This window comes from Lissotriton helveticus, chromosome 12 (assembly GCF_964261635.1).
Source record: "Lissotriton helveticus chromosome 12, aLisHel1.1, whole genome shotgun sequence".
Classification (NCBI taxonomy): domain Eukaryota; kingdom Metazoa; phylum Chordata; class Amphibia; order Caudata; family Salamandridae; genus Lissotriton; species Lissotriton helveticus.
In genome coordinates this window covers 901,618,724-901,645,963 of record NC_136073.1, presented here as the reverse complement: position 1 = coordinate 901,645,963, position 27,240 = coordinate 901,618,724, and the positions used below count along the sequence as shown (strand labels likewise).

At 49.7% G+C, this 27,240-nt stretch overlaps 1 protein-coding gene across 1 annotated transcript in view; it reads right to left on the bottom strand.

The window, feature by feature from the left end:
• SLC25A11 (solute carrier family 25 member 11) overlaps positions 1–7,826 on the bottom strand; it is a 72,399-nt gene extending 64,573 nt beyond the window's left edge. Inside the window, exon 1 of the mRNA XM_078669767.1 lies at positions 7,680–7,826. Coding sequence (XP_078525893.1) covers positions 7,680–7,756 — 77 coding nt within the window. The 5' untranslated portion in view covers positions 7,757–7,826. The remainder of the gene's footprint in view (positions 1–7,679) is intronic.
• Between the last annotated feature and the right edge of the window lie 19,414 nt (positions 7,827–27,240).

Here is a 27,240-nt window from a genome sequence, read left to right as displayed (position 1 = left end):
GCACCAGGGGACAATGCACAGGCCCTGTGCCCCCCTGACAGTGGAATCACTACTCGCTGCCATGCTGCAGCTCACCTGCTCAGAGGTCTGTGGTGCCCACGTGCCAACCTTCCAAGAACAGCTGTGCCTGCTTCACAATCAGCTGCAGCATCTACAAGGCCACCTGACACCCCAACATGCCAGCCAGACAGGACCAAGGCCTCCTGTGAGCACGAAAAATGTGAAGCAGAACAGCGCAGATGGAATCCCAGATGTGCAAGCCCACCACGAGCAGAGGTCAAGCAGTCTCCTCCTGTGCCCTGAGGGGTTGGAAATACACCCCAGTCCACGTGCACCAGCCACACCGCTTCCCCCCAACAGGAGGGGGCTCCACATCCTCCTCTTAGAAGCACGTCGTGTTTGTGTAACTGAGGCAGCTTGTGTGATCTTGGACAGCTCTCTGCTCTCTTTATAGCGCTATCCCTGCAAGTGCCAGCTCCGAGCGCTACATTAGTGCCCTCGCCACCAGATCAGCAGCCCGTAAATCTGCCTTTCCGCATCTCATCTGTAACTACCTGCCTGGCACCCACCCAATGCCCAATGCCACCACACCCGTGGACCGCTCCCCCGCGCCCCTCGTGGTTCCGGCACTCACCTGTAACACCTCTCTCTTCACAGACCACTGCGGCCTCACACACAACCCCACGCAGAGGGGTCCACGGCCGCCTTGACACGCGCATCCTTCCACGTGTCACATTACTCTTCTCTGTGCCTAAAATAATCCTAAAATATGGAATGCACTATTCACCTCCATCACAAGCCCTCTTCAAGAAATGCTTGAAAATACCCCCTTCACGTACCTGAACACCACAGATCTGTTATTTCACAGCCATAACTTTATTTAGCATCATTTCCTGCATCCGGGTTTTCCATTTCCAGGTTTAATAACCCGATTTAGGTTTTGTGATTTAAAGTTTTGCTTCCTCGTTTATGTTTTTACTAGAATGCTGCAGCATCTCCGATTATCACTAGCTGGCTGTAAACATCTGGGCCTTACGACCAGGCGCTCTGCTGCTGCGCTCTGGTCTGCCACTGGGGACCCCAAAGATGGCACTGCCAGCCTGGAGCAGGGATGGAAACGACGGTGGAGAGATTTAAAGGGACAAACAACCGTGGGTTTGGTTTCTAGCGGGGGCGCAGTGAATGTATCCAAGGGCATAGGACCGGGAGGGCCTCGCCTCAGGAACGGGTCCTGCCCCCCTCTGCCCACCATCGAGACCCCCGACAGGTGCCTGGCAAGAAGCCGCGACCAAGAGCCAGCAGGGCGACTGAGGGCAGCGAGGGCAGAGGGGGACCCCTGGAGGCATTCACAAGCCCCTCTCATTGAGTGAAACAACTGCTGGGCAAATGGATTTATTTTAGGAGTTTTATATAGCGCGAAGGACACCGTCCGGGTATCGGAGCGCTGTAAACAGCAAAACAAGTTGAGCACAAAGGGCGCTGCGTCTGCATCGACAGCTGCCAGGGGGGGTGGGTGGGGGCAGTGCTGGTGCCCGCCTGGAGGAAGGGACTGGGAAAAGGTCAACGTTGAAAGGCTTTAAGGACTAGGAACGAACTTTTGGGAAAGTTTGACCGGTTTTAAGGTGGAGAACAGATCAGATCCCGCCGGACTCCAACAACTCTTGGAAAGTGACGGGCAGAGTCGATCATTCAGTAGAAAAACCTCGCGACAGCAGAAAACGAATGATGAAAAATGGGCATTATCTACTCGTCGTAGCAGTGACACCCCAAAGCTACCTCTGTAGAGCTCCCCCCCCCCCCCCAACAACGAAGGGCGTTCGTCAGCTTTCATTACTTTATAAACTGCAGTCAACGAGCTGCTTTTATTAACATCCATGGTTTACTCTTTCAGAAAGCGCCTTGTTGGTTTAGGTCGAGGCGCTGTAACCCTCGAATCACAACAACGGCTGATGATACAAATGCTACCACTTGTCCCCTCCAAGGAGCAGCAGGACGGGCCCCAGGGCAGGTCCCAGGGCCAGGTCCCAGGGGCAGGTCCCAGGGGCAGGTCCCAGGGGCAGGCCCCAGGGGCAGGTCCCAGGGGCAGGTCCCAGGGGCAGGCCCCAGGGGCAGGTCCCAGGGGTAGGTCCCAGGGGCAGGCCCCAGGGGCAGGTCCCAGGGGTAGGTCCCAGGGCAGGTCCCAGGGCAGGGTACAGCACTTGGGCAGTGAACTCAACACCTCGGGGCAGAGGACGGATTGGAGGACAGAGAGCACACTGTGCCCTGCTGGGAGTGTGCTATCAACGGAGGGCTGGGTCGATTCTCAAGGGCAGTATGCTGTCCTGTGGGCTGGACATGCAGTGTTTGGGGCGGGGGAGGGGGGGGGGGGTTTAGTGGGGTAGTATCGAATCGCCTAGGTTCTAGGGGCTTTGCATGACATACCGGGTTAGGAACAGCGCACTGTATTCTATGGGGGGCAGTATATTGTTTTATGCGGGGCTGATGTCTGTAGCTTGGGGTGCTGTGCATAACGTGTTGAGAAGCTGTGTTCTATTCTTGCAGGTAGGGCGGTCTTATTTAGTAGAAAGCATTCTAGGGACTATGCAAGAAGTAGTGGGGTTATGGGGCAGTCTTCCCTTCCAGGGAGTAGGAGGCAGGATCCTGGGAGCGGTGCATAAAGCACTAGGGTTATGGGGCAGTCTTCCCTTCCAGGCAGTAGGAGGCAGGATCCTGGGAGCTGTGCATAAAGCACTAGGGTTATGGGGCAGTCTTCCCTTCCAGGGAGCAGGAGGCAGGATCCTGGGAGCTGTGCATAAAGCACTAGGGTTATGGGGCAGTCTTCCCTTCCAGGGAGTAGGAGGCAGGATCCTGGGAGCGGTGCATAAAGCACTAGGGTTATGGGGCAGTCTTCCCTTCCAGGGAGTAGGAGGCAGGATCCTGGGAGCTGTGCATAAAGCACTAGGGTTATGGGGCAGTCTTCCCTTCCAGGGAGTAGGAGGCAGGATCCTGGGAGCTGTGCATAAAGCACTAGGGTTATGGGGCAGTCTTCCCTTCCAGGGAGTAGGAGGCAGGATCCTGGGAGCTGTGCATAAAGCACTAGGGTTATGGGGCAGTCTTCCCTTCCAGGGAGTAGGAGGCAGGATCCTGGGAGCTGTGCATAAAGCACTAGGGTTATGGGGCAGTCTTCCCTTCCAGGGAGCAGGAGGCAGGATCCTGGGAGCTGTGCATAAAGCGCTAGGGTTATGGGGCAGTCTTCCCTTCCAGGGAGTAGGAGGCAGGATCCTGGGAGCTGTGCATAAAGCACTAGGGTTATGGGGCAGTCTTCCCTTCCAGGGAGTAGGAGGCAGGATCCTGGGAGCTGTGCATAAAGCACTAGGGTTATGGGGCAGTCTTCTCTTCCAGGGAGCAGGAGGCAGGATCCTGGGAGCTTTGCGTAAAGCACTAGGGTTATGGGGCAGTCTTCTCTTCCAGGGAGCAGGAGGCAGGATCCTGGGAGCTGTGCATAAAGCACTAGGGTTATGGGGCAGTCTTCCCTTCCAGGGAGTAGGAGGCAGGATCCTGGGAGCTGTGCATAAAGCACTAGGGTTATGGGGCAGTCTTCCCTTCCAGGGAGCAGGAGGCAGGATCCTGGGAGCTGTGCATAAAGCACTAGGGTTATGGGGCAGTCTTCCCTTCCAGGGAGCAGGAGGCAGGATCCTGGGAGCTTTGCGTAAAGCACTAGGGTTATGGGGCAGTCTTCTCTTCCAGGGAGTAGGAGGCAGGATCCTGGGAGCTGTGCATAAAGCACTAGGGTTATGGGGCAGTCTTCCCTTCCAGGGAGTAGGAGGCAGGATCCTGGGAGCTGTGCATAAAGCACTAGGGTTATGGGGCAGTCTTCCCTTCCAGGGAGTAGGAGGCAGGATCCTGGGAGCTGTGCATAAAGCACTAGGGTTATGGGGCAGTCTTCTCTTCCAGGGAGTAGGAGGCAGGATCCTGGGAGCTGTGCATAAAGCACTAGGGTTATGGGGCAGTCTTCCCTTCCAGGGAGCAGGAGGCAGGATCCTGGGAGCTGTGCATAAAGCACTAGGGTTATGGGGCAGTCTTCCCTTCCAGGGAGCAGGAGGCAGGATCCTGGGAGCTGTGCATAAAGCACTAGGGTTATGGGGCAGTCTTCCCTTCCAGGGAGTAGGAGGCAGGATCCTGGGAGCTGTGCATAAAGCACTAGGGTTATGGGGCAGTCTTCCCTTCCAGGGAGCAGGAGGCAGGATCCTGGGAGCTGTGCATAAAGCGCTAGGGTTATGGGGCAGTCTTCCCTTCCAGGGAGCAGGAGGCAGGATCCTGGGAGCGGTGCATAAAGCACTAGGGTTATGGGGCAGTCTTCCCTTCCAGGCAGTATCCCGGGTGCGGTCTATGGAGTATCCAGGAGTAGGTAGGCAGTAGACCGTATCCAGGGTACCAGTGCAAGTAGTGTGTCTGTGTAGAGGGGGCAGTAGAGGCTGTCCTAAGAGTATTGTTTCTTAGGGGTCCCTGGGGTTTGTTACTCATAGGCAGTAGGCGGTATTTGTAGTATGTGTGTAAGGGCATTAGAGACTGCTCAGGGGGTGGCGTAGGGGGTCCTCGGGGCACAGTCTTATGGAGCTGTGAGCAGTAAACTGAGCAAGCAGCATCAAGGAGTAGGCGGGAGGCAGTAGTCTGTATCCAGGGTACCAGTGTGTGTAGTATCTGTTTGGGGTGGTAGAGAGGTTTCAGGGGTGTAGTGCAAGGGGTCATCTGGGCACAGTCTTCTGGGGGCAGTATCCTGCGTGCTGTGCAAGCAGCATCAGGAGTAGGGAGGAGGCAGTAGTCTGTGTCCAGGGTACCGGTGCATGCAGCATGTGTGATGGGGCAGTAGAAACTGCTCAGGGTATAGTGTAGTGTTTCCTCTGGGTCCTTGTGGGGCAGGGTCCTGGGGGCTGGGGCAGTATCCTGGTTAGCATGCAGCTTCATAAGTGGGGAGGGGCAGTAGGTACCAGTGCATGCAGCATGTGTGCAGGGGGCAGTACAGCCTGCTCAGAGTGAGCGTAGGCAATACTTGCAATGGAAAGCTAGAAGTGCAGGACTCTGTGCCAGGGCCTGCTTGTTTCTGGGGCAGTGCAGGGGCTCTCTCTCCCTCTCAAAATGCAAAGGTGCGAGTACTTAGTGTCTGCCCATTGAAAGCACTGAGTGTGGGGCCCTTGGGGCAGGGGCTGGGGGCAGGATCCGGGCCTGGGAGAGGGCTGGAGGTGGGGGCCGGAGGTCCCTCTAGGGTTGATGCCGGCCTCACAGACTGAGGAGGGGGGGGGCTCAACCCCCTCCCCCCCCCGGGGCTGGGGCAGGTACCACAGACTCTAATGGGTGGGGGGGCGGGGGGTTGGGGGGGCGGGGGCGAGTACCACAGACTAATGTGGGGGGAGGCAGGTACCCCACTCAGACTCTGATGTGGGGGGGGTACCACAGACTCTGATGTGGGGGGGTACCACAGACTCTGATGTGGGGGCAGGTACCACACTCTGATGTGGGGGCAGGTACCACAGACTCTGATGTGGGGGGGGGGGTACCACAGACTCTGATGTGGGGGGGCTGGGGCAGGTACCACAGACTCTGATGGGGGGGGGCTGGGGCAGGTACCACAGACTCTGATGGGGGGGCAGGTACCACAGACTCTGATGTGGGGGGGGTACCACAGACTTTGATGTGGGGGGGTACCACAGACTCTGATGGGGGGGCAGGTACCACAGACTCTGATGGGGGGGCAGGTACCACAGACTCTGATGGGGGGGCAGGTACCACAGACTCTGATGGGGGGGCAGGTACCACAGACTCTGATGGGGGGGCAGGTACCACAGACTCTGATGGGGGAGCAGGTACCACAGACTCTGATGTGGGGGGGCTGGGGCAGGTACCACAGTCTCTGATGTGGGGGGGCTGGGGCAGGTACCACAGACTCTGATGGGGGGGGGGGGGGGGCTGGGGCAGGTACCACAGACTCTGATGGGGGGGGGGGCTGGGGCAGGTACCACAGACTCTGATGGGGGGGCAGGTACCACAGACTCTGATGTGGGGGGGCTGGGGCAGGTACCACAGTCTCTGATGTGGGGGGGCTGGGGCAGGTACCACAGACTCTGATGGGGGGGGGGGGGCTGGGGCAGGTACCACAGACTCTGATGGGGGGGCAGGTACCACAGTCTCTGATGTGGGGGGGCTGGGGCAGGTACCACAGACTCTGATGGGGGGGGGGGGCTGGGGCAGGTACCACAGACTCTGATGGGGGGGGGGGGCTGGGGCAGGTACCACAGACTCTGATGGGGGGGCAGGTACCACAGACTCTGATGTGGGGGGGCTGGGGCAGGTACCACAGACTCTGATGGGGGGGGGTCTGGGGCAGGTACCACAGACTCTGATGGGGGGGCAGGTACCACAGACTCTGATGTGGGGGGGCTGGGGCAGGTACCACAGACTCTGATGGGGGGGGGCTGGGGCAGGTACCACAGACTCTGATGGGGGGGGGGGCTGGGGCAGGTACCACAGACTCTGATGGGGGGGCAGGTACCACAGACTCTGATGTGGGGGGGCTGGGGCAGGTACCACAGACTCTGATGGGGGGGCAGGTACCACAGACTCTGATGTGGGGGGGCTGGGGCAGGTACCACAGACTCTGATGGGGGGGGGTCTGGGGCAGGTACCACAGACTCTGATGGGGGGGCAGGTACCACAGACTCTGATGTGGGGGGGCTGGGGCAGGTATCACAGACTCTGATGGGGGGGGGGGCTGGGGCAGGTACCACAGACTCTGATGGGGGGGGGGCTGGGGCAGGTACCACAGACTCTGATGGGGGGGCAGGTACCACAGACTCTTATGTGGGGGGGGGGTACCACAGACTCTGATGGGGGGGGGTCTGGGGCAGGTACCACAGACTCTGATGGGGGGGCAGGTACCACAGACTCTGATGTGGGGGGGCTGGGGCAGGTACCACAGACTCTGATGGGGGGGGGGCTGGGGCAGGTACCACAGACTCTGATGGGGGGGCAGGTACCACAGACTCTGATGTGGGGGGGCTGGGGCAGGTACCACAGACTCTGATGGGGGGGCAGGTACCACAGACTCTGATGTGGGGGGGCTGGGGCAGGTACCACAGACTCTGATGGGGGGGGGTCTGGGGCAGGTACCACAGACTCTGATGGGGGGGCAGGTACCACAGACTCTGATGTGGGGGGGCTGGGGCAGGTACCACAGACTCTGATGGGGGGGGGGCTGGGGCAGGTACCACAGACTCTGATGGGGGGGGGGCTGGGGCAGGTACCACAGACTCTGATGGGGGGGCAGGTACCACAGACTCTGATGTGGGGGGGCTGGGGCAGGTACCACAGACTCTGATGGGGGGGCAGGTACCACAGACTCTGATGTGGGGGGGCTGGGGCAGGTACCACAGACTCTGATGGGGGGGCAGGTACCACAGACTCTGATGTGGGGGGGGCTGGGGCAGGTACCACAGACTCTGATGGGGGGGGGGGGTCTGGGGCAGGTACCACAGACTCTGATGGGGGGGGGGGGCTGGGGCAGGTACCACAGACTCTGATGGGGGGGGGGGGGGCTGGGGCAGGTACCACAGACTCTGATGGGGGGGCTGGTAGTGTCCCGGGGCGCAGGGCCCCCCCGCCGTTGATGTCAGCCCCCCCCCTGGTGTGCCCCGGCCGTGCCTTACCCTGCCAGCCCCCCGAAGAGGAACTTGACGGCCTTGGGGGAGGTCCGGGGCTTCACGCTCTCCGCCGGGGCGCCCATGGTGATGAGGGACGGCGGCAAGGTGACAGCGGCGGGCCATGGAAGGGAGGGGGCGGGGCCTGCGCGGGGCGGAGCCGGCGCGAGGTTCCGCCCCCTGCGACCCCGCCGCCATCTTGGAACGGAGGCCTCCCCGCCGCGCCGAGCCGGGGCGCAAAGGAAACTAGGAGGGCGTCTGCTCCTTATCCACTGCGTTGTTCACAACCACGCAGCTTGGAAAATGTTCATATGGACCTAATGTCGAAAACAGTGTTTTGTATATTTATTGTTAAACTGTAACCAGTTATTGTTCTTACTATCACCGCGTTCGTTGTATACCAAAATATATATACTGTTATATCTACTTCAGGTGTGCCTCTGACGACAAGTAAACGGTTTTCCAGTTAGTTATTTAGAAAGAGACCAGACCCGTTCCAATATGGCCGACATCGCGGACACGCTACGGTGATGATCCCTCCGCCGCGTCCTCCTTCTGAGGAAAAGCGGATTAGCGAGCGCGTGCACCTGAGAGGTGGCGCGCGGCCGCGCCATGGAGGGCAAAGGGTAGAATGGGAAAACAGACTAAACAGGGACCAATGGAAGGAGCGCCCGGGGTCACAGGGGACCAATGGAAGGGGCGCGCGAGGTCACAGAGCACTAGAAGAAAGACTCCAAGGGCAACTTTGTTTATTTATTTTGAACAGAGATAACCCTAAGGTGCCAGAGCACTTTAGAAGATAAATATTTCGTTGCATGAAATTTACAGATGGTTTAATGTTAATGTATACAACTATGAATAATTACAAAGGTACAGAATACCACATTGTAGATCATTGCATACAACAGAATATACTAGAGGTATATTGAGCAGTAACAAGGTTGAGGTAGTGCAGAAGTCTGTGCCAACAGCTGATTGCAGGGTCTTGGTGTAGTAATGTGTTTACTTTAGTAATGTGTTTACCTTTAATGTGTATGCTCTCTTGCCATTGGTTACTTCATCATTCTGCTGCTTGAGCCTGCATGTTACTGTAGGCTTATGGAGTGTTATTATTCAAAGAGGATTACATCTCATTGATGGTTTGTACTGGCATATTTCCTTGGATTATCCAGAGCATGGGTGCTAATAAAGTAATTTTAAGAAACCCTCAGAAATTGTCATCTTCAATCACCACACTTAGCTAAGATATCGCTGGAGGAAATAAGCAATCAGGTCCATTTTGAAAGCCATTAGCGAGGTAGTTGTGCGTAGATTTGGAGGCAGTGAATTCCAGATTCCGGTTATAATTCCCAAGAACGGTTGTTCCATCAGGCTTTCCCATTTAAATGACAGGGGTTCCAGAAGCATTGCCTCTGCGTTTCGCAATGGTCTGGAGCCACTTGATACCTTGAGTTTGTCCACCTGGTAACGGGGAGTGGATGTGTGCAGGGCCTTATGGGTGACGAAGGCAGTCTTGTAGATGCTCCTTGCTTCAATTGGCAGCCATCGGACAGTGATCAGCATGGGTGTAATGTGGTAATTCCTTCTGGCCCCCATAGCCAAACCATGCTGTACAGTGTAGAATTCAACAAAAGAAATGGCAGTAAGTACGTTGTCCATATTCAATTCATATATTATGATTCAGACTAGACGTGAGTTGGCTTGAAGTCGGCGTCTCTGAAACTGATCGTCGTGAGGGAACGCCAACACGGTGAAGCCGGCTACACATGCCCTTTGGGAATCAACCATCGCATTGACCCACTTTCCTACATTGGAGTTTTGGAGTAATCACGTCTAGTCTGAATTATTATTGTCACATTTGAAGAATATAACATAGGAGAATCAAAATATATGAATTGAATACGGACAACGGTCCACGGCAACCACTATCTCAGCATTGATTGCTGGGTCGTGATTTATTGAGCTTTGATATAAGCACTAACGGGGATCATAAGTAATCTACTTTTTGAACATGAACGTTGCGAAGTTTGCCCTGAGGAAGCCCCTTGTGGGGTGAAACGCGTTGGGTGTTTTTGCTGGTTTTTGAAACATCTCTTGGCACTCTGTGTGACGACAAGACAAGATTAAAAGATTTGTTACTGGGAAACGAGAATTTGAATCTGATTATTATACTGCGCATTTATGCTTTGAATAATTGTTATGTTGCCTCTCTGTGTTTCAAATACAGCCCAGTGTAGAATCAATTGCAGGGTGAAGAGATGGGTTTTGGGGAGACCAGTCTGGAGAAAGTTATAATAGTCTATTCTGGAGTAAGAGATTTTAGATCTTTCTCAGTAATGTAATACTGGATTCCCCACAGAAGACGTAATTGATGGCACACGTTTTTGGACATGGTGCTTATTTGAGAATGTAGAATGAGTTTTTTTCCGTCTGACTCATAGAGATTTGGCACTGTCATTAATGGTGTGTGTACTGTTAATGATGTTATGTGTTCATCCAGGTTGGCAACACAAGTGTTGATTTGGAAGGGACGATAGGGATATATTCAGTTTTAGAAGGGTTTAGCTGTAGGTGATGAGAGGTCACCCAGTTGTGACAGAGTTAGGGTGGTGACGAGAAATGAGATATCATTTTGTAAGGCGGCCTTTAGATACAGCTGTGCGTCATCTGCGTATTGATGATAGAAGATCCCTGCCTTCTTAAGAAGGACTCAAAGTGGCTTGATGTAGAGATTCAATATGGTCAGGGCAAAGATGGACCCCTAGGGGATCCCTTGTCCAACCACAATTTATGAAAAGAGATGGTTATCAATGTTTACTCTCTGTGACCTGACCATGAGGAATGAAGCAAATCATGTAAGGACAATGCCATCAAGGCCCATTCGATTTTTGAGTGTGTGGTGGTTGACTGTGTTGAAGGCTGAGAAGAATCAGGAGTCAGGGTTTATCTGTGTCTAGAATTTGAAGAGCAGCATTGATCACCGGTAGTAGAGCAGTTTTAGTGCTGAAGCCCTGTTTTAAATCAAATTGAAATTCGCCTAGGAGGTTGTTGTTTTTGATGTGTTGGGTGAGTTACTCCGCTACTCACCTTTGTGAGAAAGTGTCTCTATATATATACTGGACCAGAATAAGCTACAGTGTGTATAGAGTCCACCAACCCCAGAGGTTTAACAGAGGTTAAAGCCAGGTGTGACCTTACTCTCTAAGGTGGTAGCTTGGTCGAACAGTAAGGCAGTACCAGAGGACAGTATAAAGCATTTGTTGTACACACTCAGTCAGCAAAAGGTTTCACACACTCAAAGACTGAACTACAGGCCAATTGTTTTTATATCAAAGATATAGATGTTTTATTTTCTTGAACCAACAGGTACCAAAATAAACTGTTCTCAATATGAGAGGTCTCAGATGAGTACTTTGCAGAAAGGCAATAAACTTTGTAACACAATAAGTACAGGGGTTGCAGTAGGCAACATAATTCTACACACAATTTAGCAATGAGCTCAATGGGTTTTCCTATTATAAACACAGTGGATTACTTTGTGGATTACTTTGGTAGTTCCAGGACTGGATCCTAGGTTCAGTCCTGGGGTCTAAGCTGAAAACAATTTAGTAAAAACGTTTTAGTTATTGCAGTTATTTTTCAGAAATATAAAGCTATTTTAAAAGTTCACTCTTAGAAACTTTTCAACAGAAATCTGGCAATCTTATCCAATGGGAGGAAATTCAGGTTACTAGTAAACCCAATAGGGATTACTTTTGCGGTTCAGTACTGGGCTACAAGGTACAGTACTGGCTTCTCTCCTGATCACAGGTGAGTACTTTGGAATTCGGAATTCAGTTGATTTTATATGAATATTTTAAGTTTTCAAAAATAGACCGAAGAGTTTTTGAGTCAAACCAGTCAATGTTATCCAATGACATGTAAGTGAGTTACCGGTTTCCAGGTGAGTACTCGGCTGGTGAAGTTAAGGTTCTGAGCATAGACTCAGGGGTTCCCCAGGGTCAGGTAGGTACAGATGGTTCACGCTTAGCGACACAGGTGCGGCCTTGTGCAGAGATAGTTGGGCCCAATGTTATCCAATGAGGGGCAGGGGACCTCCGGTTGGTGGCTGCTGGCTAGCAGGCCATGCGCCTGTGGGAGCTGGGCTCCTGGTCACCTGCTCAGGGCAAGGGGGAAGTAGGATAGGGCAAAGGTGGCACGGCCAGCGGCACTCGGGCGGCTGGGTGCAGGGTGCTTTTTAGCCGTCGGGCGCTCAATGTTATTCAAAACGAACAAAGGCTGCAGGCTCGGGGACGGAGACTCTTCAGGGGCAACCACCACTTCGAGAGGTAAGTTGGGATCTTAGAGCACAGGTAGGTACCCCAAAGGAAGGCACAGGGGGCTGTAGGGTGCCGGGTGCAAGGGTGTCTTTAGGTGTCGGGAAGCTTACCCTCAGCTGGTTGCGGTTGGAGGGGCCCCTGGTTCTGAGTTTGCAGGCGTCGTCTGGTTAATCGAGGAGGGTCTTTGGGCACTGGACCTCGGGTCCCAGTCGCCGGGGGGGACGTCCTCGTGGTCTTGGATAACTTGGGCACCGGCTGGGCTCGGCGGGTGCAGAGTGGGCTGGTCCGGAGCTTCCTGGCTGGCACCAGGAGGGTTGTTGCAGCCGAGCCTCTGCTGATGGGAGACCCAATCTTCAAGAGGGTCAAGGCAGGCAGGTCCTCTGGGTGTCCCAAGGTTGCTGTCCGCTGAAGTCGCCGGGATTTAGGCAGGAGCAGGTTCCAGGATCGACAGGCCGGTAGGGCTGGGGTCAAGTCAGTTGTTGTCGTCCTTTATTAGCAGCTGCATGGCGGGTCTTCTTCTTCTTGATCTTCTTTCTTCATTTCTTATTGGGATCTGAGGAAGGAAGGTTCAGGGGGCCCCTAAATACTAAATTTAGGGGCGTTACAGGTAGGGCAAGGGCAGGGACCAATAGGTCCCTGTCCTGGGCTGGGTACACACCCTAGCCTGCACCTCTTCTGTGGGAGGGGGGCAGGAGCCTAGCTGTGATTGGGCAGAGCTTCCCATCTTCAAGATGGCCGGAGCCCGGGGTCGTGCTTCACCACGTCTCCCCCACCTGAGGGGTGGGGTTGGCACAGGCTGGCACCCCCCCTTCCTGATGTAGTTTTTCCAGCCAGTCTTCCCATCAGAGTGGGGGTCAGGACTGGTGGGAGCCAGTTGTTAGGGAAAGCAACTGGTCTGGGGAAGCTCACAGAGGTGGCAGGCCTTTGAAGCTTCCCCCTGCTCATCCTGGGGGAGGAGACATATCACCTCGCCCAGGATGTGCATTGTTGCAGGCCCAGGAGCAGGGGCTCTCCACCCAGGGGTCCAGCAACATGTCTGCTGTGTGGCAGCCTAGGCAGCCTCTCAGTCCAGACGTGGATTGTGGTTAGGTTTCAGGGGGCATCTCTAAGATGCCCTCTGTGGTGCATTTTTCATTAAATCCCACACTGGCATCAGTGTGGATTTAATGTGCTGTGCTGGTGTAGCCATTATGGTGTTGTGGAGTTCGTAATGTCGACCTCCCAGCACCATATACTGTTAATGGCATCACTGCACTTACAGTGCCCAGGAATGGCCCTGGGTACTGTAGGGGCACAGGGCTCATGCACTTGTGCCCACACCACTGGCATAAGGCACCCAGCTAGAGGGATGACTGATGTATGCCAGGGCAGTGGGTTTGTGGGCATGACACACAGGGATGTGTGCCATGTCGGCTCTTTGTTTAGTTCTGTACTTAGGCACTCAGCCTGCAAAGGCAGTGTGTGGGTGCCAGGGTACAGGGCCCCTAAGGGTGGCACAATATGTTCTGCAGACCTTAGGGGCTTCTCAGGTCACCATGCCCTGGGTACTTAGGGGACTATTTACTAGGGGCTGATAGGTGGCCAGAGATGCCAATTGAGTTTTAGTTTCAACACAGATTTAGGGAAGGAACACAGGCCCTGGGTACCTGGTTGGCAGGAGCCCAGGACACACTCAGTCAAAACACAACAGCAATTCAGAAAAAAGTGGGGGCATACTGATAGAGCGCGCGAGGTCACCCAGCCAATAATTTCGCCGTTTCCGGCTTCAGGGCCCATATACTTTCAATTTACCATATACATTGATCGGGCGACTTCACGGGCTCTACCAATTTGTGTGTGTTTCCCTACTGTTATTACTAAGCGTACCCGACTTACCATCCACCGACACGGGTACCTATGACCTCAACGGATCAGGGAGCTAGCTGTAAAAGGAAAGGCAGCAAAATACCAACCCAAAATGACATTCAATACTGTTTGTAAATGACCACGGACAACTGGAAGTTTTAAAAGCTTTATCTAAAGTTCGTTTTCGTTGAGCATTAAGTTTACAAGAATAAGGCAATCAATAACCAAGATAATGAAAAGTACATAACTATAGAGAAATAAAGTCAGGGTAATCATGAAAATACTAATATGAGATGCAACAAGAAACGCTATGCTTTCAGGGTAAAGAATTTTTAGACAGTTTAAGTAAGGCCGTTCTAGACCATATCAGAAAATGACAAACTGCAATGCAAAATATGATTTCTAAAAGGTAGGATAACATAGGAACAAGTTAAGAAAATATGCAATTGACTTTACGTTTCAATAGTTGCGGCAAAAGCATGGAAAAATCAACATGTGCAAAGGTGTGTCTTTATTAAAGCAAAAGACAGAAAATTAGGAAGGTGCAAGTTCAAAGAATTTAGAGCAATATTTACCTAGACTGGTGTGAAAACCAAACCCTGGCCACGGGTCAGTTAAGGACAGGAAACCCTCAAGGAAAGATACCCCTCAATGGACAGCAGGTGCAGAATGGACACCCAGGACAGGACAGGATACCCTCAGATTAGGAATCAGGACAGGACCCTCAGGACAGGACAGCAAACCCTCAGGACAGGACCGCTCAGGACAGGACCACACCCGCAGTTTGGAAGCAACGCCTGCGCTCCACCCTCTCTGCAGCTATCGATCAAGACCCCGATTGGATCAGCGAACTCCCAGCAAAGTGCTTCGCCAGCACTTTAAGGTTCAGTAGAACCTTAGTCTATGGTCAATTTCGGACAGAGTGCTCCGCAGCGCTCTGTATCTTCAGTCACCTATTGAGTATGATGGGTCAGTGACAGGTCAGCTAAACCAGACAAGTCGGACAATTTCCCTAGGTGAACCCAGGGTAGATATACAGTTTGGGGACGGTGTACCACCCCCCAATGTTGCAAAGTGTCAGAATCCCTCAATTTGGATTGGTCCTAAGGTAGGCTTTGGGTAACACACCAATCATAACACACTATTTGGATGCCTAATTTGCATCTTTGGGTACCGCCTAGCAAGATTGGGGTTCCCATGAGAAACTGCAGAGAAATACAATTGACAATTAACATTGTTGCCGAGTAGGGACACATGGCTCCATTTTCCTGGGTTTTCAGGTCAGTTCTCAGGAGCATCTTGCCCATCTCTGCCAGCTGGCCAAGTTCCACCAGTCAAGGCTGTCAGTTCCCCAGATGGAGGAGCATGCGCAGAAAGGCCCTCCAAGATGGCATTCAGTTCAGTCAGACCCCCATTCCCCGCGGTACATGAAAAGTAAGCGAGAACAAATTAATACATAGAAATAACATTATGAAAACACATCACAGGGTTTGTACTTTCAACTTATCACTATAAAATATACTTATGCAACCTAAATGTTAGCTACATATAAACAGACACAAGAGCAGTGGCACGAGCAGTACCACGTTACTGGCAAAGCTATGTATTACGCATGCGCATCTATTTCCCTCCAACTCTGCAAACACATCAGGACACGTGAGTGTGACTGACGCATGCGCAGACACTTACTTCCAAGCAGCGGCCATTTTTAAAATACTCGAGTTAATTATTTTAGTAAAACACATAGGCAAGCGTCGGGAAACCTCGTTTAAACATAGAATAAACGTTAGTAAGACGTACAACTTATTACTGGATTACACATAGACGAGGTTCATGAATTCGGCAAGTCGCAAAATATGCGAAGCTTTGCTTCATCAATCCCCTCTTTGATGATATTTACTATCATCACAAAATAAATGGAACCAGATGCCAACTTCTCACACCTTATACATCTCTATCTCTTCCAACAATTTGCTCAACTTTTCTTTCTCATCTTTAGTAGGGTGAGAATTCTTCACCCTTTTGTATATCTGATTATTCATTTCCTCTAATTCAAGCTCATCCACACTTCGTTTCACTCCTCTGGCATTCACTTGATGCTTTCCGGTGTGTTTGCGACATTTGCAACAGGCAAATATGAAAAATAGGATAAGACCTATAATTCCAATTGGCATCAGTATCTTAAACAATAAGCTTTTACCTATGCTAGCAAACCAATGACCTACATTTGAGAGACCATCTACCAGTCTCTTCCAGGCACTGTCAACCTCGAGTGGTTTGAGTTCCCTTTCCAAATTAGTAATGTTTTTCACATATCTTTTGAGCTGCACACTTTTGTCCGGAATATAAGTGCAACAATGTTGCGCCTTCAACATCCGGCAGACTCCGCCCTCCTTTGCTAATAAGGTATCAAGAGCAAGTCTGTTCTGCAAAACCATTGATCTGATCGCAACCATTTCGGTATTGACCAGCAGAAATCCATGAGCTGTGTCAGTAGACAACGCATCCACTATAGTGGACAATTTACAAATTCTGTGAGTGTTCAGAAGCACTCCCACTCCAGGTATCAGTGCACTGAAAATACTACCCATTATTTCACCTATACTTTCTCTTTTACTACGCACTAAGCCATTAGTATTTTCACTGCTTCCAGCAACTTTGTTCACATGGTATATTTTCGGGAAGACAATGCCAAAATAGCAACTTCCATACCAGTGATCCGGCAATTTGAAATAAGCCTTGTCCCCACAAATATAATAAATTCCAGGAAACACAGGCTCTGACCCATTTTTGAAACCCCAACCTCCAATTACCTTGTAATTATGTTCGCATTCACTGGAACCAATGAAAATGTTATTATAATAGCTAGTCTTCTCGCGGTGAAGACATAGCTTGCCTTTCTTTTCAAAATCCAGCAACAGAGCAGGACCCGCCCCACCAGTTGAGGTGCCTTCCATGTTCTCTGCCCACCTTGGTCTTTTCTGACTTTCGTCATTTGCTTTCTTTTGTATTTTAATTCTCCTTTTCTCTGCCATGTTCAGGAACATCTTTTCCTGCTCACGCAAAGAACAAGTCAAGTTATCTCTGTGTGCGTCACCTATGTCAATATCACCAATAGTCAGAAAGTAGTCTCCCATATATCGTATTACGTCGCTTTTGGTATGTACAGGATTCAAGTTCCCACGTATAGGAAGCTCAGAAAAGATCACATCATTATTAGAGTAATAGTATTGTAACGGTCCTCTTTTGTAAAATAAACTAGCTAAAATGCTACAGGAGATTCCGTATGTCAGCGGCAAGTGATGGTATGTCACGCCTTCAGCTACAGAGGTAGGTAGCTTCATGCAGACATAGCAATCTTCAATTTCCATAGTCTCTACATAGTGTATTAACAAGTTTGCGAAAACATTTAAGCGTGTCTTATTTTTAATTCCATGATAATGTAGTTCTCCCTCATCTGATGCTTCTAAGTCTTGTTTTGTTTGTCTCAGTGCTCTCTCATGTCGGGCTACACTCTGTGTTGTCAGCTCCTCACTGTCAGTATTTACAATTTCAGTAGGGACAATATTAGTATTTTTGCTTACAGCAAAGGGAATGAACACTGTTAGTCCTATCCAGAGTAATATCAGTATAACTATACTACATACACATACCTTGCAGCATGTTTTGCAACGACTGCAACTAGGTCTACCATTCACGTTTGTATCAGACATTTTGGCTCAGAAGAAGTTTCTCGACCCCTCTTTGTGTCTTTACACCAGTAGCTTACTTTGTGCAAATTCACGGTGGCTCGTCTTCTTCTTCGGCAGAGTACTCAGGGACGGGTTCTCCGTCGCTCTCGTCAGTTAGATCAAGATCTTCAAATTCTTCCAACACAAGTGTCCATTCAGGTGACTTGTACTTTTTGTTTTGTCTCTTTATTCGATCACTCCTTCTTTTGGAAGTGTCTTCTGGTTGTCCTGCTATGCGAGCACTTCTCCTTTCTTCTGCACGTTTTTCTTCTACCGTTTTTATTCTCAGTCTCAATTTCTTTATGTATCCAGGCTCAATGTGCTTTCTTTTCTTGAGTCTTTTAGTTGGTACTTGGACTTCGTTTTCTTCTCTTGCCCTTTTGTTTTCATTAGTTTGTGGCAATTCTGTTTCAGTTTCTTCCTCTTCTATCTGACTATTTCCAGGGCTAGCATCTATTTCTTCTGCCTGGTTACTAATCTGGCCTTGTTCAGGAGAATTTTGTTTTTGCTTTTCAAATGTCTCTGTTTCTGTTTCCTGAACACGTTCTTCTAATCCTATCTGATCCTGTTCAAGCACTTCGATCTCTGGACTTTCTTCTGCTCGAACTATTACGCTATGTCTAGTCTGTCCCTTCCCGATATCAGGAGTCAGTGGAGGAGTATCAATCACTTGTTCTGTATCCTTCACTTGTTCTGTCCCTGTCTGACCTTCTCCTTCCTCAGTTTTGATGTGAATCTCAAGATTCTGAGGTTCTTCGCCTGTGCCTTGCTTTTCCTCTCTAGTCCACTCTCTACCTTCCCAAAGTCGCTCACTTGTTCGAATGGGGTCTTCAGTGAGATCAATCAATGGAATCCACTCCTCTGGCCATATGCTCGGCAGCTCGTCTTCAGCTACTTCTGGCTCAGCTTCTTGGACCCCTTCAGCAGGCTGGGCTCCTGGTAGTTCGTTATCAACTATTCTTGGGCCAACATCTGCTGATTCTGCAGCTCGACTGGTACTGGGCTGTACGTCGTCAGCTACTTCTGGTCTGGCTCCTGCAGAGTCCTCTGCTGGACGCCCTTCTTCTTCAGGCTCCTCGTCTCGTAATACCTTCTGGGTGTGGCTGGCGTGTACCCAGCGTGGAACCCCTGCACACTTTACTGCTGTGGTAGTTACCAGGATCACCTGACGTTTCTCTCCCCACCTTGGCTCCAGGCAGCTCTTCCGAGTATGTTTCTTTATCTTCACCCAGTCCCCCGGGACCAGTTTGTGGAGGGGAGTCATTGGATTGAGGATGGCGTCTTCTCCGATCTGCCGAGAGATAGAACGCACTTGGTCACCCAATCTCTTGCAGTATTCAAGCACCAAATCATCAGTAATACTCAACAGTTTGCTTCCTGGCACCCATGCTTGTCTCATCACTCTTCCCATAATGATTTCATGGGGACTTAGGCCTGTCTTGCGGTCAGGAACACTTCTGAGTCCCATCAGGACCAGGGGCAGGGCCTTCACCCAGGTCAATTTAGATGCATCACACAGTTTTGCTAGTCTGTTTTTAATAGTTCCATTTATTTGTTCCACTACTCCAGAAGCCTCTGGACGGTAGGCACAGTGAAGCTTTTGTGAAATTCCAAAGGCCTTACAGAGTTCGTCGATCACTTCATTATGAAAATGTGAGCCTTGATCTGATTCAATAGTGACTGGAACCCCGAACCTAGGTATCAGTTCTTTCAATAAACACTTAGCTACTGTTTTTGCGTCATTTTGGGGAGTAGGGAAAGCTTCCACCCACTTTGAAAATAAACAGACCATGACAAGGACATATCGCTTCCCTTCACAACGGGGCATGGTGATGAAATCAACCTGTATTCTCACAAAGGGACCCCCAGACCTCCCAATTTTCCCCAAGTTCCACCACAGTCTTCTTCCCTGGGTTCATCTTTTGACATGACAGGCACCTCTGGCAGAGGGACTCTGCTACTTTCCTGAACTTTTTACTGTACCAAGTCTGTTGGAACACTAGAATCATGGCGTCCCTACCAATGTGTGATCCTTCATGTATCAATCTCGCCATTGTGCTGAGTAAGTGTCTAGGTAACACAGGCATACCAGTTGGACCTAAGATGACACCATCCACACGTCTTGGTCTACACCCATCTTCCTTCCACTTCTCTCTCTCTTGCCAAGGTGCCGCCTGCTGCCACTCTTTCACTTCATCCCATGTAGGCACTTCTTCAAACACCTGAAGTTGGCAGCTGGTTCCTGGCCCCCTCGTTTTGGATTTACGATATACCGATCTCTGGCGCACCATTGGGCCACTCGATCAGCAAAATCATTTCCCAGTGATACAGTGTCCATGTCCTTCTTATGGGCGACACACTTTACCACTGCCAGTTCCTTTGGTAACTGGATTGCCTCTAAAAGGTCTTGAACAACTTTTCCATTTCGAATTGGGGTACCTGATGAAGTCAGGAACTCCCTCTGTAGCCACAACTGGCCAAAGTCATGCACAACCCCATAACAGTACTGACTGTCAGTATACACTGTTATGCGTAGGTTCTTCCCAATTTGGCAAGCTTTTATCATAGCAATCAATTCAGCTACTTGTGCAGACTTTATGTGATATAGATAACCTGCTTCTTCAATTTTGGTTAAGGAGACTACCGCATAGGCAGCACTCAGGCCTCCTTGTTCATGTCTCAGACATGAACCATCCACAAATAATTCCTTGTCATGCACAGGCAATGGTGTTTCTTTAATGTCTGGACGTGGCTTGGTATTGAATTCTGTTAAATCAATGCAATCATGCTCATCATCCACCCCACCTTCCATATCCATTGGGTCGGGAAGTAAAGTGGCAGGGTTCAAAATACTGCACCTAACAATGTTTACATTTGCAGCACCCACAAGAATCCTCTCGTATTTAGTCAGCCGACTAGGGGTGAGATACTGAGTTTTTGTTCTGGTCAGTAAAATTACCACTCCATGTGGGACATACACAGTTACCGGATGTCCCATGACAATGGACTCACTCTGCTCTAAACTTGCGCAGGTAGCAGCTACTGCTTTCAGACATCCTGGTAATCCAGCAGCCACTGGATCCAGGGTGGCAGAGAAATATGCCACAGGCCTTCTCGTTGTGCCATGATCTTGTGTCAGGACTGACAATGCACAAGTATCACGAGTGTCACAGAATAGGGCAAATTCTTTGGAATAGTCTGGCATTCCCAATGCAGGGGCTGTACACAGACAATCTCGCAGTTTGGTGAAGGCTGTTAAGCTTTCATCATCCCATGCTACAACATCTGGTGTTCCTCTCTTGGTCATTTTTATCAAGGGCCTAGCTAGGACTGCAAATCCCAGAATCCACTGCCTGCAGTATCCTATCACACCCAGGAACATTCTGATCTCTTTCTGAGTACGGGGTAACTGCATCTTTTGTATTATTCTCACTCTTTCTGACGTCACTTTCCTGACCCCTTTCTCTATCTGGTGCCCCAGATATTTCACTGATTTTGCACAGAACTGTAATTTGTCAGGGGCCACTTTATGTCCTTTCTCACTCAGATGATTCAGGAGGGCAATGGTGTCAATCACACAATCCCTATGACTTTTAGACGCCACCAAGAGGTCGTCTATGTATTGCACTAAGACAGAGTTTCCAGGTAAGACCAAAGTTTCCAAACATTTTTTCAAGATCTGATTAAAGATAGAGGGGCTCTCTGTGTACCCTTGAGGGACCCTGTTCCAGACATACACGTGACCATTGAAGGCAAATGAGAAAAGAAATTTGCTATCTGGATGCAAGGGAATGGAAAAGAATGCATGACACAGGTCTATCACAGTGAACCACTCAGCATCCCAGGGAATCTGATACAGAATCACTGCTGGGTTCGGGACAATAGGGCAGCAGGGGACTACTATCTTGTTGACTTTTCATAGGTCCTGCACTACTCTGTACTTGCCACTAGGCTTCTTGATGCCCATAATCGGTGAGTTACATGGGCTACTCATTACTTCCTGTATGATGTTTCCTTCTAGCAATTTCTGTATTTCCAGAGTGACACCTGCTCTCACTTCTGCATTCATCCTGTAGGGTTTAGTATTGGGGTATACTGCATTGTCCTTGATTGCTATCTGTATGGGGTCCACGTTTTTCATTAACCCTACATCTTTCCCAGTAAAGTCCCATACCTCTGGCTTCACTGCTTCTTGTAGTTCTTGGGGCAAATCCTGCATGGTCATTCGTTTAATTTCTGAGTCAGGTCTGATTAACATTAATTTATAAATGCCGTCTTCATCTGGGGTCTGAATTTCAACACCCTTTGGTGTGCAAAAGATGGTACAATTCATTTTGCACAGCAAATCACGTCCCAGTAAATTCACCGGACTGGTGTCGCAAACGACAAATCTATGCATTTCCTTAAAGTTTCCAATTGAGATCTCCATGGGCTTGGTAACAGGAGTACTAATCAATTGATTAGATACACCCACTACTTGGATGGCTTCTCCCGAGAGGGGTAGGTTTGGAACGTCCACTGTTCTCACAGTAGAATGGGTAGCGCCAGTGTCCAACAGAAAAGTGACATCATTTCCGTCAACCTTTCCTTCAATGTATGGTCCAGACTGGTCTACCGGCAAGGAGGCGCCAAGTACACACTCCTCGTCCTCCCCTCTCAGGCCCCGTCAGTACTGGTCATCACAAAGGAAGGTATCGTTCAACAGATACTGCGAAGTTGCTGCATTTCTGTTCTCATTGCTTTCCCAGACTTCTATCTCATCACCCTCTGCGCCTTTTCCCCTATGTACTTGCTTAGGAGCTCGGGGCACCTGAACCGTTTTTACCTGTGGTTGAGTCTTTCTTGGTCTTTCTTTCTGCGTCTGTGGAGTTAAATCAGCTGTTTTGGGGTTATCGTCAGGCAAATAAGGACACTCGTTACGCCAGTGTCCAATTTCTCCGCACTGGTGACAGGGAAATTTCTTCATAGCCTCCTCCCTGCTCATTTTGGGCCGGGGCTTACCTCCTCCCCCACCCCCAGGACCTTGGTTCTGAGTGCTTTTAACCATATTACTCAACTGCTTTTCCTGCTGTTCTGCGAGCTTCACTTGAGCCCACATTACCTTCTCCTTGAGAGCCTTTTTCTTTTCTGCCATCTCGTCCTCGCAGTACTTCGCGTACCGCAGGACCTCGTCTATCTTTTTAGAGTGCCAACAAATGTTGTTATCCTTTATCCACTGACAAATTTCAGGCCTTAAACCGTTTACAAACCTGTAAATGAAATGCGTCATATCCTTCATTTCGATGTTATCTATACCACTGTATGTTTTAAACACCTGCAACAGCCTTTCATAATAGGAGTGCACTGTCTCGTCTCTCTCCTGCGTGGTTCTATCTATCCTGGTCCAATCAGTTTCCTTTGCTGGCACCTTATTTTTCAAATGCAGCATTACTTGTTCGTATTTTTTCATCACTTCAATCGACGGCTCCCCTGTGCTAGAGTCCCTCGGGTACTCCTCACTAGGCCAGCCTATGGCAATTTTACACTCGGTCCATAGATCTACCGGGACCACAATGTCGAAAAATCCATCCAGGTCTTTCCACAGGCATTTTTGCACTTTTACGAACCTTTCCACTTGCCGGTACCAGTCAACTGGCTTTTCGCGCAATTTCGGGAAATCGTTAGTAAAGGACACAATATCCTGTCTGGACCATGGAACGTGCACATACCTCCCACCTGGCACTTCACGCATGGGGCATAATGTTTCGGGCTTGTCTACTTCTCTCAAAGGGAACTCAGGGGTGGCTTGTCTGGATCGAGCCTCATCTTTCTTTCGTGCCCACCTGCTTCTCCATTTTTCCACATCTCCCCATTTCTGCAAAACTGCAATCAACTCTTTAATCTGCAACTTTTTCCCTGACACATTCAAGTTCTCTATATCTTTGTCTGAGAATTCAGCTCTGTAAGGTTTTTGCCAGGGCTTGGATCTTGAAATATCTACCCCCATACTAGCTGCAGTGTCTGTCAACTTTTCGTGGAGCACCCTAGTACTTCTGGTAAGGCTTTTACACATAAACAGCAACTCTTCTTCAGAATAGGTGTTTAATCTGTCTAATCCCACATTTCCTGCCATCAATTCCTCTATTTCTACCCTCAGCTTGTAGAGGTCTAAAGGTTTCGTTTGCGGAGTCTGTTTTTCTAATTCACGACTCCAATTCTCAATTTCTTCCGGAGTTACCAAAGAAACACTCCTAGTACCTGACGTTGATTCTAATTTAATTTCTTTCGCATTAAAAGGATTATGCCTCTTCTGCACTCCCTTCCCGGTCTGTTTGTTTGGCAGGTCCAAAAACGCAACTTCGGACTCGCACTCACTGGACTGATCGTCTATCAGTAGGGGCTCCTGCCTCGGCGGGGCCATGATAGGGTTCATAACTGGAGGGTTTGGACTTCCTTGATTATTCCCATACAACGGAACCACTGGTCCGATTGTTACCGGAATAGTCAAAGCCTCAGGACTGGTATTTAACTGGGAGATTTTCTGAATTATTTCTGTCCTCTGTCTAGCTAGGGCCTCTTGCTCCCTTTCATCTAGTACTCTTCCTAATGTCCGGTCAGGTATCATCTGTGGGGTCAGGTGAGGGGTAAGACTCGGGGCAGTAGGATGCGTTTCACTTGGTCCCCCACCATAATTTGGTTTTGGGAACAAAGTTCCTGTGCCAAATGACCTGCGCTCCTCCCCATATGGAGGCTGCAAAAAGGGCATTCCTGAACTTAATGGTTTTTCTTCGTTTTCATAAAGAGGTCCGGGGAAGAAGGCTCTTTCACGGGAATATTTTTCCTCCGGGCTCACGGGCATACTAGGATATATATTTCGTACCTCCGCGGGTCCAGGATTCTCAAAATAGGGCAGTACTTGACCACCTCCCCCCCTACTTAGGGATCTGTCCTCCTCCTTAATAGATGGACGCTGGGGATTCCCTCCTGTACTGGAAAGTCGGGGTCCCTCATCATAAGGGGGCGGACTTCTCGTAAAGATGTCTTCTAACAATTCATCGTCCGACTCTCCAAGCGCTCCCCAATGCTTACTCTTTTCTGTCCTTTTCTCTCCCGTAGAAGGGGTACCTGCTGGCATCATGGGAAACAGACCCTCAACAATCATGCTCTGCCTCCACTGTTTCATCCTTTTATCCCTGGTCTCTTGTTTCAGCCTTGGGTACCACTTGGTCAGACCTTTGTCCATTCGGGGTTTCTCTCTTTCAAAAGCCTCAATCTCCCATTCCTCTAATGCCTCATACTGCGTTAGTCTCGGTCTGGGATGCAATTCATTCATGCGGGTTCTCAAATTAAATAAAATCCTGCCATTGAAAGTACCGTCTAACGGAAAAGCCAATATTCCGTCATCTTTTGTGTACTTCACCCAATTCTCCAATCACACGCAGGTATTGTACCCTCGGTCAAACATCATGAACGAGGCGGGAGTATTCGGTGGCGGGACAATAACGCCCTCTCTGGATTTAATCGGTTTGTCCGTTTTGAAATAATTCTTTACCCTATTTACAAGGGACATTTTTCTCTTAGCTCCGTACATAATATCATATCTATTGGCTTTCCACTGATCCCTTTCAAACCCTTGGTTTCTTGGATCGGGTCTAGTCTCTGGACAATACGAGTGCCACATACGATTTCTACGCTTAACTCTGTTTACAATGTCACCTCCAATCAGAACGCCTTTTGCAATTTCGTGCGACCTATGGGTGCACGCGTTCAAAAATAATTTCGACCAATGGGTGCGCGGCCCCTTCGTGAGACTGTCCTCACGCTCCGGCGCTTCACCCCTCCTTTACAATTCCAGCCCCGCTACCCGCCCGCTGCTTCTACCAATCCCAGCGCGGCACGGAGTGACGTCAGAGACGCTTCGCGACTGACTCCCTCCCTTCACAAGGTAACGGAAACTTTCTTTCTTTCTAAAGTGCTAGTGCTTGGTTATTTAACAACGAATACACATTCGCCACAGTGCTCAAGTGTCTAGACAGGACAGCGTTGTTTTACTGCAAGTAAACTACTTCCATTTACTTTTCACGCGCTGCGGGCAGATCTCTTCCGCCTACCCTTCACTCTAGCATCGGTGAACCTGTTATTCCCCTAAACTCATCCACTCTTCCGGGATATATCCGAGTCTAAGGTTTCCCAGCGGACCCCTCTGCTTTCACCCAAGCTCCGAGGAACCTGCTACTCTTCCGATGTGACCCTTACTAGGTTACGCCACTATGGGAATTTTGCCAATAAACCTCGTTACTGACATTTATTCACACACGTATTCAGAAAAACCCTAGTTAGTGCTTCCCGGTTATCCTAACCTGCACCTAACTTTTCCTTAAGCCTGTGACCTCAAGACAATGGATTATATTCACCACTTGCCTTTTCAATTCCCCGGGGAGTTCGGACAACACTGACTGACACGGTTTACAAACGCATGGATTAATAAATATAACAATATAAGAACAAGAATAACAATGATAAAACAGTTCATGAATTGTTTTTACAAGAGATTATTCATGCGTATTCACAAGAGATTGATCAGGTCTCTCGGAATGACCGCTCTTATAGCAGCATTAATATACTAGCAGCTACCGACTTAGCTAGCCTAACTAATCCTGCCTAACCTTCAACTAGTCCCTAACCATCCTCTGCTAGCCAGAAAAACTGATAGAGCGCGCGAGGTCACCCAGCCAATAATTTCGCCGTTTCCGGCTTCAGGGCCCATATACTTTCAATTTACCATATACATTGATCGGGCGACTTCACAGGCTCTACCAATTTGTGTGTGTTTCCCTACTGTTATTACTAAGCGTACCCGACTTACCATCCACCGACACGGGTACCTATGACCTCAACGGATCAGGGAGCTAGCTGTAAAAGGAAAGGCAGCAAAATACCAACCCAAAATGACATTCAATACTGTTTGTAAATGACCACGGACAACTGGAAGTTTTAAAAGCTTTATCTAAAGTTCGTTTTCGTTGAGCATTAAGTTTACAAGAATAAGGCAATCAATAACCAAGATAATGAAAAGTACATAACTATAGAGAAATAAAGTCAGGGTAATCATGAAAATACTAATATGAGATGCAACAAGAAACGCTATGCTTTCAGGGTAAAGAATTTTTAGACAGTTTAAGTAAGGCCGTTCTAGACCATATCAGAAAATGACAAACTGCAATGCAAAATATGATTTCTAAAAGGTAGGATAACATAGGAACAAGTTAAGAAAATATGCAATTGACTTTACGTTTCAATAGTTGCGGCAAAAGCATGGAAAAATCAACATGTGCAAAGGTGTGTCTTTATTAAAGCAAAAGACAGAAAATTAGGAAGGTGCAAGTTCAAAGAATTTAGAGCAATATTTACCTAGACTGGTGTGAAAACCAAACCCTGGCCACGGGTCAGTTAAGGACAGGAAACCCTCAAGGAAAGATACCCCTCAATGGACAGCAGGTGCAGAATGGACACCCAGGACAGGACAGGATACCCTCAGATTAGGAATCAGGACAGGACCCTCAGGACAGGACAGCAAACCCTCAGGACAGGACCGCTCAGGACAGGACCACACCCGCAGTTTGGAAGCAACGCCTGCGCTCCACCCTCTCTGCAGCTATCGATCAAGACCCCGATTGGATCAGCGAACTCCCAGCA